Raw genomic sequence first — 19552 nt, 5'->3', positions numbered from 1 at the left:
TGAGACTCAAAACAAAACAACAAACAAAACTACCACGTGGTAAGGATATTGTTTGATGAAACTTTGTTTTAGGCTTATATACACATCAATGTGTATACTGCATTTGATGTAAAAATTACTCCTTACTGTGGGTTGTGGTAAAAAAAAAAAAAAAAATCGAGATACAAGAGGATGCCTGAACCAAGACAGCAATGGGTCATCTTTGTATTCCCCCTTCCTGTTCTTTTTTTTTCCACCTTTAAGTCAGGATCTTGCTCTGTCACCCAGGCTGGAGTGCAAGTGGTACAGTCGTGGCTCACTGCAGCCTTGAACTCCTGGGCTCAAGCAATCCTCCTACCTCAGCCTCCCGAGTAGCTAGGAATACAGATGTGTTCCACCACACCCAGCTAATTTTTAAAAATTTTTTTGTAAAGATGGGGAATCGCCACATTGCCTAGGCTGGTCTCAAACTCCTGGCCTCCCAAATGCTGGGATTACAGGCATGAGCCACCATACCTGGCCTTTTATTCACATTTTAGAAGGAAAAAGATTTATCTTCTACCTCTAAGAAATACCAGCGTAAGGGGTCCAGAGGCCATTGTGTCCATAATTGGAACAAAAACTATTTCTTGAAGCAACAGGCTCTCTCTGTTTATATTTTCAGAAAGACAAGTCTGAGCAACCCTAGTCTGTCAATCGTCCTTTGGTGTTTCATAAGAAAAGAAGCGAGTTCAGCTCAAACTCAAACCAGTGCTTTTCCTCCAGAAAACCATCATCACTGCAGTATGCAGCAGGAATGTTCTATGTGTGCTTTCCATTTCATTCCACAGAATATTAAAAAGATGTGTACTTGGACAGGCACGGTGGCTCATGCCTGTAATCCTAGCACTTTGGGAGGCCAAGGCAGGTGGGTCACCTGAGGTCAGGAGTTCAAGACCAGCCTGACCAACATGGTGAAACCCTGTCTCTACTAAAAATACAAAAAATTAGCTGGGTGTAGTGGCGGGCACCTGTAATCCCAGCTACTCAGGAGGCTGAGGCAGGAGAATCACTTGAACCCAGGAGGCGGAGGTTGCAGTGAGCCAAGATTACTCCATTGCATTCCAGCCTGCATGACAAAAGCAAAACTCCATCTAAAAAAAAAAAAAGAAGTGTACTCAAGGGTAAAGGTTTAATAAAATTAATAATTTTTACTACTTCATCATGACATTCTTCAGTTTTTTGTTTTTTACTGTGAGCCTGCAGCAGTGAAAAGTACAATAACTAGCAGTACTGTTTAGGGCCACTGCCTTGATTCAAACCAGAATGTCAGGCATGTTGCCCACCATTGCTTTGCTCCATTAGCAAAAATGTCAACAGAGTGACATTTTAGTCCCAGTTTTAGGATTAAGAAAACACCATGGCTCACGCCTGTAATCCCAGCACTTTGGGAGGCCGAGACAGGCGGATCACGAGGTCAGGAGATCAAGACCATCTTGGCTAACACGGTGAAACCCGTCTCTACTAAAAATACAACAACAACAAAAAATTAGCCAGGCATGGTGGCGGGCGCCTGTAGTCCCAGGTACTCGGGAGGCTGAGGCAGGAGAATTGCTTGAACCTGGGAGGCGGGGAGGCGGAGCTTGCAGTGAGCCGAGATCACGCCACTGCACTCTAGCCTGGGCGACAGTGTGAGACTCCGTCTCTAAAAAAAAAAAAAAAAAAACAGTTTTGACCCCGAAAGGGTCTCAGGAACCCCAGGGGTCCACAGACCACACTTTGAGAACTGCTGACCTAAAACCTGTGGTCACCTATCTCATTGGATTGTTTAGGGGATTATGTAAAATAGTAAAATTCAAGGAACGGTTCCTGACACATAGTAAATTATATGGTATAATATAGTAAATGTTAATTATACATTTATTGTACATAGTAAATGTTAACTATTATTACTTTCTAAATTGAAATATGTATATATGGGAAGAGAAGAAGGCTAGAGGGGACAGAAAGCCATCTAACATTTATTTAACATATTTTACATGCCATTCATTATTTTAGGTGTTTTACGTTCATCCACATAAAACATCACGGTTGTTCAATCCACAAAACAACCCTGAAAGGAAGTAAATCCTCCATTTTACAGATAAGAAAATAGGCTTAGAGAGATTAAACGTTTTTTTTGTTTGTTTTTTTTTTTTGAGACGGAGTCTTGCTCTGTCCCCCAGGCTGGAGGCTGGAGTGCAGTGGCGTGATCTCGGCTCACTGCAAGCTCCGCCTCCCGGGTTCACGCCATTCTCCTGCCTCAGCCTCCCGAGTAGCTGGGACTACAGGCGCCTGCCAACACGCCCGGCTAATTTTTTGTATTTTTAGTAGAGACGGGGTTTCACCGTGTTAGCCAGGATGGTCTCGATCTCCTGACCTCGTGATCCGCCCGCCTCAGCCTCCCAAAGTGCTGGGATTACAGGCTTGAGCCACCGTGCCCGGCCGAGATTAAGCGTTTTATTCAAGGTCACAGGGCTAAAAGAGTAGCAGAATTCTCAGTCACTTGACTCTGCTTATCAGACACAGAAGTAGGACTTCAGGTTAGGAAAAAGGGACTAGAAGTTGACCAGGAGGGAAATCTACACTCTCTATCAAGTTTAGGACAAAGAGAACTGCCTAAACCCCACTGGCTTCATGTATTCATTTGAGAAGTGCAGATTTTAAAGTCTTGGCCTTCTCCCTTGTTCCTAAGAGGAAGCCCAAGAAGAGACATTCTATTTTAGAAAACCACTATCTGAGGAAGCAAAGGCATTGAATGAGTAGCCTTAGTATCTGAGACCCTCGAGCCCATATAGAAGTATAACCATACTCTCAGAGAGGTGCAAGGAAGTACAGATCCCTCTGTTAACTGGCTGTCAGCTGACCTATAACTATCCTAGTGTCATTAACCTACAAAAAAAACTGGAGGCAATTAAGTATGAATTATTGCCGTTACAATCAAGCCATAATTTACACATCCAAATGGGCATTTTACTTTTCAAAGCTGTCCTCCTGGGGGTCTGTATATTTAACTCTGCTGCTGTCACTTAAAATGGACATGGAAATTCTCTTTCAGAATTGCATCTTTTTCCTTTCAACATAGTTTCAAATTTTAGAGCCACAAGGCATTTAAGTCCAAATATGATATCTAATTTGATTTAAGAATATGACATAATTGGCTAATCTCAAATGTTAGGTTTTTGGAAAAAATTTAGTCAGTTCAGAATAAAACCTGTTTTTCGCTTTTTGGTGGTGGTGGCGTTGAGCACCTGTTTATTCAGGCATTGTTACAGCTGCTTGGTCCTTAAGAATTTATGTGAAGACCATTTTCAAATTGGAGTTCCTAAAATGCTTTGATTAAGGGGAGCATCACATTGAAATGAATGTATAGCATTGAAGGACATCGTATTGAAAGGTCTAAGCCTGTGTATATTTGTGGTAATTCTTACCACATTATAGAAACATTGTATGTAACTTACTAGAATCCACAACTAAATCAATTCATATACAAAGTGAACATTTCTGAGTGTCAGGCACTATGGCAGATAGCAAAAATACAAAACTTAAACTGAAGGAGATATAAAGTCATGGGACACAGGCAAATCCATCTAACTAGGAACATATGAATGATTTAACAGGAAGGCACTATCTATTCTGTTACAGCCAAATCTTACTTTGGGTTTTTATTTTTAAACATCTAATTTGAGAATAGATGTATATTTACCACATACATTGTTCTGGAAACTTAAAAATGTTATATCCAGGGTAGAAGGTGTTCTGGCACAGTCTCTGAGGGTGGAGCAGAACCAGCCATCAATCCTTTTTTCCACCATCTGGGAGGTGGAATGTCTATCTACACTGGGGGCTCAGTGGACCCGAGTTCCAGGTGAGGTACAACTTTGCCATACAGTACTATTTATTTCTATTTGATTTGGATTTTAGAATATGAAATGGCATCTGAATAGCTAGAGTTTAGTAGTTTCCAGCATAGGAAAGAAAATTCACACGAGATCCTGCAAGCCAGATGATGCCCTGTGTCACCAATGTATCTAATTGCTAAACAAAGCAAAAGGCAGCAGCTTTGAACTATTAAAATACAGAATGTTGAAGTTACAAAATCCTACACACATTCAAACTGGGCAACAAGAGTCCAGTGATTAGCTCCACTCTCAGAGCCAGAGTCTGCAAGAGTAAGAAATGCTTCAGGAAGCCCCACCAGGCAGGGCTGAGGCCGAGGCCAATACCAGTTCTGAAGGCTCTCACTCCTTTCCAAGGGATGGACCTTAGTAGCACACAGTCACCCGGCTGGTAATGGAGCTGGAACCCAAACCCAGCCCACACTGAGCTTGAGGCGGGGGGATATTCTGTTCTACATGACATAAACAAGTATTGTCCGCAAGGGAGTCAGAACCCTGAATAAAGAGAAAGAAGTGAAGGTCACTGACCCTGCTTTGGGTTTCTCACTTCATGGCAACAGACATACCATATATCTAGTATATGACAACACAGGTACATGCAAAGCTTTAGTGCAGGCTTGACCCAATATGCTGACACAAACCCACAGAGGCCGGCAGAAGCTGGTAGAGCTGCTTAGCTTCCTCAGTGCTGTGGCGAAAGACAGGCTGCCTTGCCCCACAGAGCATCTGGAAAGAAGATGTACGAGAGCGACCACATCAGGCAGTAAAAAGCAGACAGAGACAATGGGGAGAAAAAGAGCATGATGACACCTGGAAGAAGAAAAAGTACAGACATTCAATTTCTAGGAAGCTGTCTTCTATGCTTTCTACCCTCTACTCTCCCATCCCCACCCTCCCATTCTTTATTTTTCACCCACAGTGCCTAAGAAACAAACAAAAAGAGACAGGAGCCCTGTCTTCAAGTTCAGTTTAATAGAGACAGGTAAGTAACTAGAGAAGTATGGCCCAATGCAGTCTCAGGTTCCATTGTGTCAAATTCACATCAGAAGTTCCAGCCAATAATAAATCTGAATTGCCTTTGTTAGGGAAAACAAAACAAAACAAGACAAAAACCAAAAACCCTTGTTAGGAAAAAAAAATCGTCCTCATTGTTTTAAATTTAACATGTGATAATGACCAATGCAATATGATATGTATGCAGAAAAGAGTTCACGTGCAGGCCTGAGACTGCTATCCTCAGAAAGGCCTTCTTGCAAGGCTGGCCCTGGGCTGATGCCTGGAAACTTGAATAGTAAACAGTTCCCTAGACCAACATAAAACTTTCCCCAACTGGTAAGAGTGTCTCACTGTTCCTAGACTGTCCGTATAAGCACAGTGGTAACATCTGCTTTCCTTCTGGGAGTCTGGAATTTTGGTACATGGTAGGCACAGGGTGCTGACATGACCATCCCCCAGTAAAACTTGGGCACTGAGTCTCTGATCAGTTTCCCTGGTAGCCAACACTTTATTGTATTATCACAATTCAGTGCTGAGGAATTAAGTGCATCTCGTGTGACTACTGGGAGAGGACTCTCTGAAGCTTGCACCTGGTTTCCCCCGAACTTTGTCCCATGCACCTTTTCCCTTTGCTGATTTTGCTTTACATCCTTTTGCTGAAATCAATCTTAGCCATGAGTACAACAACAAGCTGAGTCCTGTGAGTCTTCTCAGGGGTGGTCTTGGGGACTCCCAATGCAATTTGCATCTCAGATTCACCACCAAAAGGCAAAAGAGCACTCACGTCTGTGGAATATCTATTTTGCACTAGACATTCCGCTAGATGTGTACATTTTTTTCATTTACACTTCACAATAATCCCGTGGTTTAGAACTAAGTCTGTTTTTCATAAGAAGAAACAGAAGTAACCCATGCAAGGTCCTGATTCAAACCCACTTCTGCTTGACTCTTAAAAACTAGACACACTGCCTCAGGGAGCTCAAAAAGAGGACAAAGAGAGTATGAGCCAATGGTATTTCCATGGGAATGATCACCATGTATCCTGTAAGAGAAATCAGAACATATGATCTGATAGAAGACCACTTCTAAGAGTAAGAAGCAGTTAAGGATATGCATAGGCATTTTGGAATACTGCATTTCAAGAATAGTCATTGATCTGTTGAGGCAAAAAGACAATACTGAAAACCAGAGTTGTCTTGGAAAGTACATGGCTGGCACGTTGGCTCATGCCTGTAATCTCAGTACTTTGGGAGGCCAAGGCGGGAGGATTGCTTGAGTCCAGGAATTTGAGACCAGCCTGGACAAAAGAGTGAGACCCCATCTCTACCATATATGTATGATATTGGGGTACTCTCTTTAAAAAAAAAAAGTATACTATAAAAGGTCTCAGAGTGCTGGTCACACAGGCCAGTTCTCAGACATACGAAGCTCTGTGGGGTAGAAGGGACCTCTGTCTAAGAAGGCGACTGGCTGCACTCCAAATAAGAGGAATGTCCACAGAAGCCATTTTGAAATCTTCCCAGTAGGGCTCTGGTATTAACTGTTGTCAAAATCTGTAAGGTGCAGTTTCCTCCCTTACTCACACAGCAGGACAATCTGAGGAAGGCTGAGGCCAAGTATGTGGTTTATTTTGAGAAGAGGGGGATCAGTAGTATCTACAGGAGTGAAGAACACTAAGCAATACTACTGTTATGAGATAGGAGAAGGGGAGGTGGAGGAGAAGTTTGAGGCTAGAAATGGACACATCTGTGCCAGAGGATTTATATTTATAATCTCATTTAATCTCAGAAATCCTGCAAAGTAAGGATTAGTGGCTTCGTTTTACAGATGAATAAAATTGAGCTCAAAACAGTGAGGTATTAGCCCAAGTTCAACTAATATGTGCTAGAGTTAGAGCTTGGGCTCAGGTCTTCCTGAGAAGCTTCCAAACCCAGAAGCTTCTCACCACCATTCTGCCTCTACCACCTAAGGTGTAGGAGGAGCCTGGAACTTTGAAAAGGCTGTTGGTGCTAATGTTACAAAAGGTATAAACCTTAAGGGAAAGGTCAGGATGAAACTGAAGACCCTATAAACTAGAGTGGACTCACAGGGGAATAATGGAAGGAACTCTGCATCCCCATAGATGTTTGTTTTGTTTACAGGAGCACATTTTAAGAGAAGAAAAACTGATATTCCTTGAAGGAAGCCCTAAATCAGGGGAAGCTCTAGGGAGACTACTGCAAGGCCCCAGTGTGACCAGGAACTCAGGGCCTGGAACCCAGTGCTCAGTTACTTCAAACCCAACCCTAAGAGTCATCCATGTCTCCTCCTCCTTCCTCAAGGTCAGTTCTATTTCCAACATTTATCTCAAATCCATTCACTTCTCTTTATCCCCACTGCCACCATCACCTCTCATCTGAAGAAAAAGTTTGTTTTCCTCCTTACATGCTCAGACCTACAATCTATTCTCCACATTGCAGTCAAAGCGATTATTGAAAACTGCTGCTCCAGCCATACCACTTCCCTGCATAAATCCCTTTAGAGGCTCCTCATTTGCCTTTGGTATCAAATGCCAAATCCTGCCAGGTCTGCTCACCTCATGACCTCAGTCTGCGTCACTGGCTGTCTCAGCAAGTTTCAGCCACGTTGCTCCACTAATGTGTCCAGCCCCTGTGGCCTCAAAGCCATCACAACATACTGTTCCTCTGCCTGAACCTCCTGAGCCTCCCCACCCCCACCTGGCCACTCCTCTTGTAGGTCTCACTTAAGTGACACCTGCTTAAGGATCCTTTTCTTCCCTTCAGATCATCCCGGCCTGAAGTAGGTCACCCTCTGACACTCTCTCAGAGCACCCTGCACTTGCATAATACATACAGTAAAACTATATGTTTCTAGATATTTCTGCCATTATTTGTTTGATATCTGTCTCCCCTGTGATCAGGCTCTAGATTCAGAGGCAGGGACTGTTTGCCTAGTTTACCAATTTGATTTCCAGTGCCTGGCACACGGTGGGTGCTTCCTAAATCTCTACTGAACTTATTAACATTTAGCAAGTATATACTGAGCACCTACGATGTGATTGACACAATTCTAGGCACTGGGGATTATATCAATAGCATGAATAAAAGAGAGTCCTCTATTGGGGGTAGGTTTAGTGTTTATAGACAATAAGAAAACTAGTAAATATGTCAGATGATTATCAGTTCTATGGGGAAAAATAAAGCAGAGTAAGGGAGATAGAAAAATGCTGGGGTGAGGTACAGTGGCAATAAGCAACAGTGATAACAAACTGGCCATAGTGACATTTTCACTCACCTCCTATATGAACCAATTTTTTCCAGTTCTCAGACTCCAGGATTTTGTCATATGGATAGTAGCTCTGGTCCATCATGAAGAGAATCATGAGTGAGGCCATGCAGCAGAGGATGAACTTGTTGCCTTTAGTCAGAAGGGAGGTGGAAGCCAAGATGCAGGAAGCATAGGGGCAGGGTAGACCCTTGTATGTGAAGGGGACTCCTGCCAGGAAGAACGCTGGAGATTAGCTGCTTCCCTCTGCTCTAAAGATACCAAAATGAAGCAAGCCCCTCTCTCTTTGGGTATGCCGCTACCCAGGATACAATATTCCCTTAAACCCAAAGGCAGTGGCAGGCTGAAAATCATTTATTCACAAAGATGATGCATGGGTTTTACATTGGGTTTCCAAGTGAAAGCAGGCAGCCAGCTAGGACCAGGGTGTGCCCTGGCTCCTAGGAAGTCTCTGCTGAAAGGGTCCTTTGAGACCTGCTAGTCTAAGCCCTGTGCTGTATCTGCTCTCCCTCACTTTGTGACCTTAGGCAAGACAATTTCCCTCACTGGATCATGGTTTCTCCATCTGTTGTGAGGAACTGGAATACAACCTCCAGTTCTAGTCCAAGAATCAATGTGCTCCATCCAAAGGTCACAGGTCATGCATTGAGAAAGAGGCACAGCTGCTCCAAGAAACGAAGGCCCTTGCCTCCCAGCCCAGGGCTCTGCCAATGCAGCCTGCAGCCTCAGTGGGCATGGGGCATGGGGCACGCAAGGAGGAAGGAAAAGGAGCTCCAAAAAAGGAGTAACTACACCCCAGGCTTCTGGCATCCGACAGCCCCCCGTTCTGTGCTCCCCTGCCCTCTGTTCTAAGGCAACCTTGGTTCCACTCACCAGGTGAATAAAAGCACAAGTGGAAAGAAGCAGCTGACACATAGATGATGGCCAGGATCCCACTCAGAAGTCCATCCACGCCTAGGAGCAGAGCGGAGGCCAAGCCGAAGGTGGTGAAGACGGCAAAGTCATTCAGCTCGGCTCCTGCCCCAGAGGGCCCAAGGTTAGAAGAACTTATACTCCCACATCTTGCACCTTAGCCCCCATCTAGTAGGGGAGCTGGGTAGTGACAAGAGGGGTTCTGAGGCCCCAGAGAGGCCTCAGAGGGGATCTGTGCTCCCCTGGGGCAGTCTGTAGATCAAAGATCTGGATCTCCTCCTGGCTCTGCCTTGTGCTGGCCACTGGCCTTGGGCAAGTATTTCCCTCTCAGATCTTAGTTTTCCCATCCCTTAACATGCAAGGGTTGGACTACGATCAGATACAAACTGATAAGCTGTGGGACTTTTTTCAAGCTAAATCTTACATGGAAGCATTCTACTGTATTTTAAACCAGCTGCTCTGCTGGTTTAATTTTCATCTCCTCTCTGCCAACCTCCTCTCACCCCACCCCTACTCACTTCCACTCCAATACCTGGATGGGCCCAGAATAGGGAAGCAGGGCAGATGAGAAAACTGAAAGCCAGGACAAGGACCGCCCAAAGGTCAATAAGTGAGCCAGCAGAGGAGCTGGAGCTGGACCGCGGGGCTCCCGAACTCCTGCTCCAGGGCTGCTGCTGCTGCTCTCAGGGGGGTGTGAACAGGGGTGGATGCCTGATGAAGGCCTGCGGGATGTTAGAGGATAGATGAAGGGGTGACCCCAGATGGATGCTACTGGGGGCAAGGATTATGGGCCTGGGGCCTGAACTCACCCAATTTGGAGCAGATGTTTATGTGGCTGGTCATTGCCCTGACTGCCACGTCTAACAGGAAGCTGACCAGGAGCATCCAGGAGGCATAGTGGTGTTTCCTAAAGCGCAGGCCAGCAAGCCCAAACAGGGAAGCACTTTCGCAGTTTCCACTGGAGACTCTCCCCCGCCCCCCATTAGTATATTAGTACACACTAATACACTTCCTACACACCTCCAACACTTGCACACATACACACATCTCTTCATGTCCCCCACACTCACATCCTTTCTGATATATGCTGCTTTTCACACCACACATGCACACACACATGCCTACATCCCTCACAAACTCAATCTACAGTCTTAAAGGGGTGCCCCAAACCCCCTAGAACATCACTAAGATCCCTTCCAACTCTAACTTCCAGGCATTTTTGATGGCACAGGGGACCTAGGTTCTAGCCCAGCCTCTGCCACCATCTCCCTATGAATTCTTAGGTAAATCATTACCCCATCTCTAGGTCTGTTCCCCCATCTGTAAAATGAGGAGTGTGTGCTAAATGATTTGTTTAATAGATACAAACCTATTCAGATGACCTGTTTCTCCTTGTGTGAGTTTTGGTAACTTATGTCTTTTAAGGGATTGATTATTTTCAGCTACGATATCAAATTTGTGGGCATAGAGTTGTTCACAGCATTCTTTTATTATCCTTTTAATGTCTGTAGAATCAGTAGTAATGGCCCTTGTTTCATTTCTGATATTGGTAATTTCTGTCTTTTCATTTTTTTAACCTGGTTAGCCTGGCTAGAAGTTTTATCGATTTGATTGATCTTCTCAAAGAACCAACTTTTGGTTTCATTGATTTTTCTCTATTAATTTCTTGTTTTCGATTTCTTTGATTGCCACTCTAATTTTTATTTTATTTTTTGAGATGGAGTCCCTCTGTCGCCCAGGCTAGAGTGCAGTGGCGCGATCTCCACTCACTGCAACCTCCACCTCACAGGTTCAAGCGATCATCCCTGCCTCAGCCTCCTAAGTAGCTGGGATTACAGGCATGTGCCATCACATCTGGCTAATTTTTGTCTTTTTAGTAGAGATGGTGTTTCACCATGTTGGCCAGGCTGGTCTCGAACTCCTGACTTCAAGTGATCCACCGGCCTCAGCTTCCCAAAGTGCTGGAACTACAGGCATGAGTCACTGCGCCCGGCCTAATTTTTACTTTTTACTTTTTATGCTTACTTTGGATTTAGTTTGCTTTTCTTTTTCTAGTTTCCTAAGGTTAAAGCTTAAATTACGGATTTTAAGTCTTTCTTTTTTTGAATATATGCATTCAATGCAATAAATTTCCCTCAAAGCAAAGCACTGCTTTCCCTGCATCCTATAAGTTTTGATAAATCGTGTTTTCATTTTTTTTAGTTCAAAACATTTTTAATGTTTCATGAGACTTCTTCTTTCATCCATGTGTCATTTAGAAGTGTGTAGTTTAATCTCCATATATTTCAGGATTTTTCAGCTACCTTTCTGTTATTGACTTCTAGTTCATTTCCATGTGGTCTGAGAGTATACTTTTTTGTTTTTGAGACGGAGTCTTGCTCTGTCGCCCAGGCTGGAGTGCAGTGGTGCAATCTCGGCTCACTGCAAGCCCCGCCTCCCGGGTTCATGCCATTCTCCTGCCTCAGCCTCCCGAGTAGCTGGGACTACAGGCGCCCGCCACCATGCCCGGCTAATTTTTTTTTTTTTTTTTTTGTATTTTTAGTAGAGATGTGGTTTCACCATGTTAGCCAGGATGGTCTCGATCTCCTGACCTCATGATCCACCCATCTCGACCTCCCGAAGTGCTGGGATTACAAGCATGAGTCACTGTGCCCAGCCAAGAGTATACTTCTTTTAAATTTGTTAAGGTATGTTTTATGGCCCAGAATGTGGTCTGTCCAAGTGAGTTTGAGAAGACTGCATACTCTGCATGGTTGGATGAAGTACTCTATAGATGTCCATTTTATCTAGGTGACCAATAGTGTTGCTGACTTCAACTATGTTTGCTGATTTTCTGCCTGCTGGATCTGTCAGTTTCTGATAGAGGGGTGTGGAAATTTCCAACCTTGATAGTAGACTCATTAATTTGTCCTTGCAGTTCTGTTACTTTTGTCTCATGTATTTTGATGCTTTAAATGATTTCCATGAGCTCTTTCAGACCCCACATTCTTGATTCTGTGCCTCTGCTCAGCACATGCTCCCAGGTCCCTCTAAAAGCTGCCACCACAGCTGCAAGCAAACCTGCCCTGAGAGGCCCTGATTGCAATACTTAGGCAGCCCAGAAGTAGCAAAGGGCCTGACCTAGACCTCAGCTGTCTCCAAACAACCACAGCATTTCCTTTGTTTAGACCTAGTCCTATGGATCTAAAGGGGACTGAAGCTAAATAAAAATACTCAGGGCACCATCATGGCATAAAAACAACACTCCCAGATAATGAGGCTGAACTAAGAAGATAGAAATTTTCTGGGCTAGGCACAGTGGCTCACGCTTGTAATCCCAGCACTTTAGGAGGCCTAGGCAGGTGGATCACTGGAGCCCAGGTGTTTGAGACCAGCCTGGGCAATATAATGAGACCTCATCTCTAAAAAAAAAAAAAAAAAAAAAGTTTCTTTAAAAAAGAGATTTTCTGCTGTAGGTATACCCTACCCTATTGTATTATACTCCAAAAACCAAGACTTAGAGAATTACAAAAATTTCCAGCTGGAAGGGAGCTTAACCATCATCAGGTAAAGTCATCTTATTTTATGGATGAGAAACAAATCCAAACAGAAGTCACTTGCTGATGGTTACAGACAATCAAGTAGATTAGGAGGATGTTACCTGCATCATAAAGGATTTATCTTTAAGGACTGACATCCCAAAAACAGTGAAATGGGATTCAACTTACAGAAATAGAATTTGCTTACAACATTTTGGGGGAACATATACATGTCCTGGACCTCCCAGAACAGTGCTAATTTCAAATATTCTGCCAGGTCATATGATCTAAGAATTAGAAAATATGAACTGTGGCTTACTCAAAGATTGCATAAGGGCCACCAGAACAGAATCTATTGACTTTCTCATAAAAACCATTCTAGACTGCCATAGCTGGAATGAACTGGTACAGCTGAGTCTGGGATCTTGGCCCCTTGACTCCTAAGCCACTGCACTTTCCCCGGGTACACTGTGGATTCCTGTGCCTCAGTGCCTGCTCTCTAAACTCTCCCTCCCCTTCCCTCATGCCATTGGCTCCAGCTCTTGGCTAAGAGCTTGCTGGGCCCCAGACCTACCTGCTGAAGCTGAAGATGATGGAGAAGAGCCCCAGCACCATGTTGGCCAGAGATAAGGCACTGGTAACATCCTTCCAGGAAACCTCATTTATCTGGGAATGGCTCTGGTCATGGCTCAAGAAGAAACTGGTACCCTTACCTGGGGCTCAAGAGAGAGGGGCAAAGGGTTCCCAAGGTTAAGGAGTCCCAGAAGAGGCTCCCAGGGACCTGTTCCACTAGATCTCATCCCAGAATGGCACCCTCCCTACATTCTGCTTCACTGGCTGGACTAAGGGAGACAGGAGGTAGATGAAGGAGACTCAGGAGGTGAAGACAAAGGTGCTGAGGATCCAGCATCTTGGGAAAGCTCAATAGCAGAGTGGGTGAACCAACACAAGCGTAGTTTCCACTCCCTCTCTGACTGCACCTTTGCCCCACAGCACAGACATCCCTCCAGTCCATATGCTGACTCTCCTGGAGCCCCATGGCCCAGAATGCAGGGGATATGGGCCCTTCTCCCATCTGAGAGGTGGGCCCTTGTCACTGACGAAGGGTTGGTTTGAGAGAGAAGTAGTGCCAGGAAGCCCTGTTGTCCCACAGTCCAAGCTCACTCCTTCTGAAGCACAGGGCTGCAGCCGAGGTGCCTCAAGGTCCTGGTTCTGACAGGCCCCAGTCAGAACAGCAGGCCTACTTCCCACAAGGGAAGAGACCGCAGATTAAAAATGAATGTGTAGCCGGACATGGTGGCTCATACCTGTAATCCCAGCACTGTGGGAGGCTGAGGCAAGTGGATCATCTGAGGCCAGGAGTTCGAGACCAGCCTGGCCAACATGTTGAAACCCCGTCTCTACTAAAAATACAAAAATTAGCCGGGTGTGGTGGTGCATACCTGTAATCCCAGCTGCTCAGGAAGCTGAGGCAGGAGAATCGCTTGAACCTAGGAGGCAGAGGTTGCAGTGAGCCAAGATCACACCACTGCACTCCAGCCTGGGTGACCGAGCGAGACTCTGTCTAAAAAAAAAAAAAAAAGTGTACAACATTGAATAGTTCACAAAGATCTTTTCGCCATGTTCCCATCCCCATGTCTGCTTCTCAGATCCTGACAACCTCAGGAGATGGTGCTAGAATTCTCCCCTGTTTTATGAATGAGGAAACTACGGTTAAAAGAAAGGAAGATACTTGCTCAAAGTCACACAGTAAGTAGAAACAAATCTCATCTGTTTGATTCTAAATCTGGTGTTTCTTCTGCTGGGGGCATAGATTTCGGCAGGAGGAGGTGTGTGGGATGTAGCAGTGAGGGAGCTCAATGGCCAGGCCTGCGAGGCAGCAGCGGCCTCCCTGTGTGTGCGGGACCGTGCAGCCCGGCCCCACAGTGCTCCCAGTCTCTCCCAGTCTCTCCCACAACAGGGAATTGGCTGGCCCCGCCCATCTTCACAGCCTGTCTTGTCTCTGTTTTCACTCTAAGGCCACATTTGTACACCTTACACTCAATCTGCTTGTGAAACTGAGTCTCTTGGAGAAAGAGCCCCATTCTTCCCCAAAACCGAGAAGCCCCACTGGTTGGGGCAAATGTACCAGCCACAAATAGATCCTGCACTTGAGTAAAATAAACAAGTTTCAAGGTGTTCCCAGATCTGTCTTCTCATTTAATTGTCACCCATTTCAGAGGTGAGGATTAATCTCACCTCCAGCTCTGCCTCCATCCAGCCCCTCTGTTCAGCCCCAGGCCCATCTGGTCTGGACAAGAGCTGAGACAAACCATGGTCCTTTCTCATAAACCCGCCACCAAGATGCCAGCAGCTGGGAGGGCTGACTTGGAGTTTGGGACTAGCGTTTATCAGGGCAGCACTGCTGGGCTCACCGCCTCCATGGGCCAGCCTCACTCACCAAAGGGGATCAGTAGCTACATGGCCAGAGCCATTGGGATTCCTAAGACCTTCTTATGCCAGAGCCCCTCCAAATCTAAAACAAGAAGCAATGCAAGCCAAGGAAATCTGAGAAGGGAAGGGAAGGGAAGGGGGCAAAGGACTTGCTGCATACTCCCTCCCCATGAACCTGCTGCAGTGGTCTGTCCTGGGTCTCTGGGCTGACCCCAGCAAGATTAGACATCCCAGTGTCTGCTGCTCAGAGCCAGTTAGCAGGTGCCCAGGGTCTGTCTACCAGCTGTCAAGCATTGCTACTGCCTCTGTGCTACTTCACACTGGTTAATTTTTAATTAATGGTCAATTGTCTACTATATCATCTCTTTCATTATCTCCTCCATTCACAAACCACTTTCACATTTAGGATTTCCATTGGCCCTGTGAGCACTGTCAGGCAAGCGTTCTTATCCCTACTTTCCAGGTAAAGCAAGGAAGACTCAGAGATGGGAAGAATCTAGCTCAAGGTCACACCAGAAGTGGCAGAACAAAACTTACAATTTTGCCTTAAGTGTTCTTTCCCCTGTGCTCTGCTGTCTACTGACAAAGAGGACTGAATATTGCACTGGTTATATGCTCTGCCTGAGCTGGGTGCTGGTAGAAACCTTGGTCCCTGCCATCACAGGGTTTACAACCTATCCAAAGAAATGAGTCTCTTGCATACATGTGGAGACTTAAGACTATTCATAGTGGTACCTTATCTTACAGATGGGGAAACTGAGGTTTCAGGAGAGTTACGTGACTTGTCCAGTAAATGGTGGAGCCAGGATTTGATTTGGGTCTCCTCTTTCCCAGTTAAATGCTGTTTGCAGCAGAATGCATGGGTCCCAGGTGTGAAAGGATGTGGAATTGAGAGTAAGGGCTGTAGAAGACAACAGAAATAAGGAACTACCCATTCATTCAGCAAATGTTTGGCTAGGGGCAAGATGTGGTGCCTGGTGCTTGGGACACAGAAAAGATTAAGACCAAGGGACACAGTTTAGCCACAGTACCTAACCCCGCACAGAAAAGAGGTGACTGGGCTACTAAGGGAGCACCAAAAAGGGGCTCAGCCTGCCATGGGGTGAGAAGGCTCCCAGGAGGGGCAAGGGCTGAGGCTTGGCACAGCACGAGCCTGCAGGTGATGTAGTCACTCCCCAGCTTCTTGAATGCCCTCAGGATGGAGTTCAACTCCTGCGTTTGGTATGCCAGCCCTGCTCAGCTCTCCCAGCTTCCTCTCAGTCTCCCCACCCTTCTCAGAACCTCCCTTTGGTCTTGGGTTGGGTGGTGCTCCTCTTTAGGAAGCCCCTCTGACATTCCCCTCGAGCACATTAGGTGCCCCTCATCTGTATGGTCTCGTCTTTTTGTGCTTACCATGTGACACTTGGCACTCTGTTTTGGCACCGCCTACACTGGCTTTCCTACACGGAATGCAATTTGAGTGCTGGCCTAGGTCCCTGTGCCCAGTATGAGGCCTGACAATAGAAGTTGTTCTGTGTTTGTTAAATTAACATCACAGGTCACTCTGGTGCTTCCCTGACGCCCTCTCGCTGCACCAAATCTATTGACCCTCCATCTAACCCTGCCCAATGTGGCCTCCAAGAAGCCTCAGATGAACACTCAACAGTCCAGCCCCTTCCGCATACCCAGCAACTACCCAGTTCTTATGATCTTCCACTTACTCATTTTTTTAAATGCTGTTTATTTATTGCTGATGGCTGCTGTGTGCCAGGCCTTGTGTGTGTGGGGATGAGGAGAAGAACAACAGCCAGGCCGCACCCTCCAGCAGCTCAGAGTCTGGTAGAGGAGGCAGCTGTGTGTAGGGACAAGTGTAATGTTCAACAAGGGGATGTGCCAGCTGTTGTGGGGAGACTAAGTCTGGGGTGGGGCAGGGGAAGTTCCACTCCTGTGGTGACATTTATCAGGGTCTCTAAGGATGAACAAAGAATTAGGAGGGGCATTCTTGGCCCAGGGATGAATCGCAGGTGTGGAAGCACGATAAGGAAGCTGGATCCTGGGAGAGAGGGGTGACCGGAGATGACACTGGCAGGTAGGCTGCCGGGGGTGGTCGTGCGGATGTGACCTTGAGTGGCAGCCCGTGGCGGGCACTGTGGTGTTCAGTAAGGGAGGAGAGTCTTGGTCAGACACGGGCAGGGAGCGCAGGGCGGCTTGGAGGGGACAAATAGCAGAAAAGGAAACCGGCCAGGAGACGCGGGGGGGGGGGGGGGTGGGGGGGAGAGGGTGGACGTGAGGAGGAGAAAAGCAGGGCTGTGGCAGTGGGGCTGTGGCAGTGGGGCTGTGGCAGTGGGGCTGCAGAGGAGGGGAGAGTTGAGTATGGCTCTGAGGTTTCTAACTGAGTGGCGAGGCGGCGCCTCCGCGGAGTGAAACCATCCAGGCGGAGCTCTCCAGCAGGTGACACGCGTGGCACAGGCACGGCGACGACGCCACTCATGCCAGTTACAGACCCTCTCCCCTCCCAGCCTCCGCTCCTTTCCTGGAGACTGGAAACCCTCCGACGGAGGGCCGGCCTCTGGGGACGGGACGTGGTCCCCTGGCCCACTCTGGCTGTCCCGAGGCTGCCCAGGCCCGGCTCCAGCCGCGACCACACCGGGAAGGAGCCGGGCTGGTCGCCGACATCACCTGGGCAGCGGCGCTTCTCGTCCCTTCTACGCGGCCGCGGAGGCTCACCTGGGGGCTCACCCTGGGGACAAGGCATTCCTACATGAGATGGGGGTCTGCCCTCCTGCCCCGTTTCCTGTGCGGTGGAGGGGGCCAGCCCTGGCGAGGAGCGCCTCTCGCCCCCACCCTAGCTCTTAGCTCACAATCCCCAGAGCAGGGGAGGGGTTGCAGGTCTGTAGTCGGGGAGAAGGGCCTGTTTCCAGGGGAGCCCAGGTCTTGTAGTGGGGGCGGTGGGGAATGGAGGAGTCCCGGGGGAGAGAACGTCTCCTCTACCTGGGCCAGGCTGGGAAGGCTTCGTGGTGGAGACCCACCCAGGCGCGTAGGCCCGGAGTGGGGCGGGAAGTGCGCTGGGGAGGCGAGGCTGTGCCGGGATGCTGGGCCCAGCCTCTGCTGGGCCTCTAGAAGGTAAGCTCCACGCGGGCAGGGCTGCTTGTACGTTTGCTTCGCTACTGTTCGCTGTGCCTATAAGAAGGGCATAGGCACATAGGAATACTATTTGGATGAATGACAAGCTAAGGAATTTGGACTCAATTCCTGAAGAAAAGTTTTTCAGTAGGAAGGTGACATGGTCAGGTTGTTTCAGGAAGACTAACCTGGCAGGCATTGTGGAGGAAGGATCTGCAATCCCGCAGGGCAGGAGGCAGGTAAGCAACAGACGGGATGGGAAGAAGGAGCCCCCTCAGGAGCCCATGTGAGATGGACTCCCAGGGGTGAGAGCAGCGAGAGGGAGGGGATAAGAGCATCTCAGAGGTGAGTTATCTTTGGCAGTTGGGCTGACAAAGTGCTACAGAAAGAAACTTTTTGGTATTGGGTAAGGATTTCAGGCACGGGTTCTCAGATAGGGCCCCATCCTCACCAGCCCACCGGAAGCGACACTGGAGCAGGGATCACTGTGAGGACCCCACAGAATATAAAAGGGCAAGGGAGCTAGGAGGTCAAGTGACACTTTGCCTCTCCTTGCAGCCAGCCCGGGAAAGAGGAGTATAAGACCGAGCATGTTCTGAGGAGAACAGCACGCAGCAAGTACTGGGCTACATGTTGTACAGACATTCTCATCATCTCACTGGAACTTCTCAGCTACCCTGAGGCTAGTGTTAGCATTCCCATCCTACAGAAGAGGAAATAGGGGATCAGACAGCTGATTCTACTGAAGAATACACCATTAATAATTAGTGGAACTGAGACCTGAAAACAGTGATACCAAAGTCAGACCTAGGGTGTGTGAGAAACCGGGTGGAGGCAACAAAAGGTTTGCTACACACCCCAGCCTGAGTCAGGCCAGCTTCCTTTGATCATCCATGTGTTTCTCTTCATTGCTCCCTGCCATGTGACCCATTAAAGTGGCAAATTAGCCAGGCACGGTGGCTCACGCCTGTAATCCCAGCATTTTGGGAGGCCGAGGCAGGCAGATCACGAGGTCAGGAGATCAAGACTATCCTAGCCAACATGGTGAAACCCTGTCTCTACTAAAAATACACGAAAAAAAATTGGCCAGGTGTGGCAGTGCGTGCCTGTAATCCCAGCTACTCGGGAGGCTGAGGCAGAAGAATGCTTGAACCCGGGAGGCGGAGGCTGCAGTGAGCCGAGATTGCACCACTGCACTCCAGCCTGGGCAACAAAGCGAGACTCCATATCGGGGGAAAAAAAAAAGTGGCAAATTAAAAATTGTAGCATAATGATTATACCAGCTGACCTTTAAACCAAGTTTACATTCCAGCATTAACACTTACCAGATATATAAATGTGAACAAGTTACTTTTTCTGAACCTGTTTACTAATCTGTAAAATGGGATTGTTGTCAAAATTAAATGAGAT

General features: G+C 47.1%; 1 protein-coding gene across 1 annotated transcript; it reads right to left on the bottom strand.

Moving 5' to 3' along the window:
* Positions 1-1736: 1736 nt before the first annotated feature.
* Positions 1737-17852, bottom strand: LOC116463720 (transmembrane protein 269-like). Its single transcript, XM_032146951.2, has 6 exons — positions 17747-17852; positions 13182-13326; positions 9899-9996; positions 9051-9194; positions 8187-8387; positions 1737-4706 (listed from the first exon to the last, which is right to left on the bottom strand). Exons 1-6 carry the CDS (start codon positions 17772-17774, stop codon positions 4579-4581), a joined length of 744 nt encoding a protein of 247 aa, XP_032002842.2. The 5' UTR covers positions 17775-17852; the 3' UTR covers positions 1737-4578.
* Positions 17853-19552: the final 1700 nt, after the last annotated feature.

This window comes from Hylobates moloch, unplaced genomic scaffold (assembly GCF_009828535.3).
Source record: "Hylobates moloch isolate HMO894 unplaced genomic scaffold, HMol_V3 SCAFFOLD_55, whole genome shotgun sequence".
NCBI lineage: Eukaryota > Metazoa > Chordata > Mammalia > Primates > Hylobatidae > Hylobates > Hylobates moloch.
This window is presented reverse-complemented; position numbering and strand designations above follow the sequence as displayed.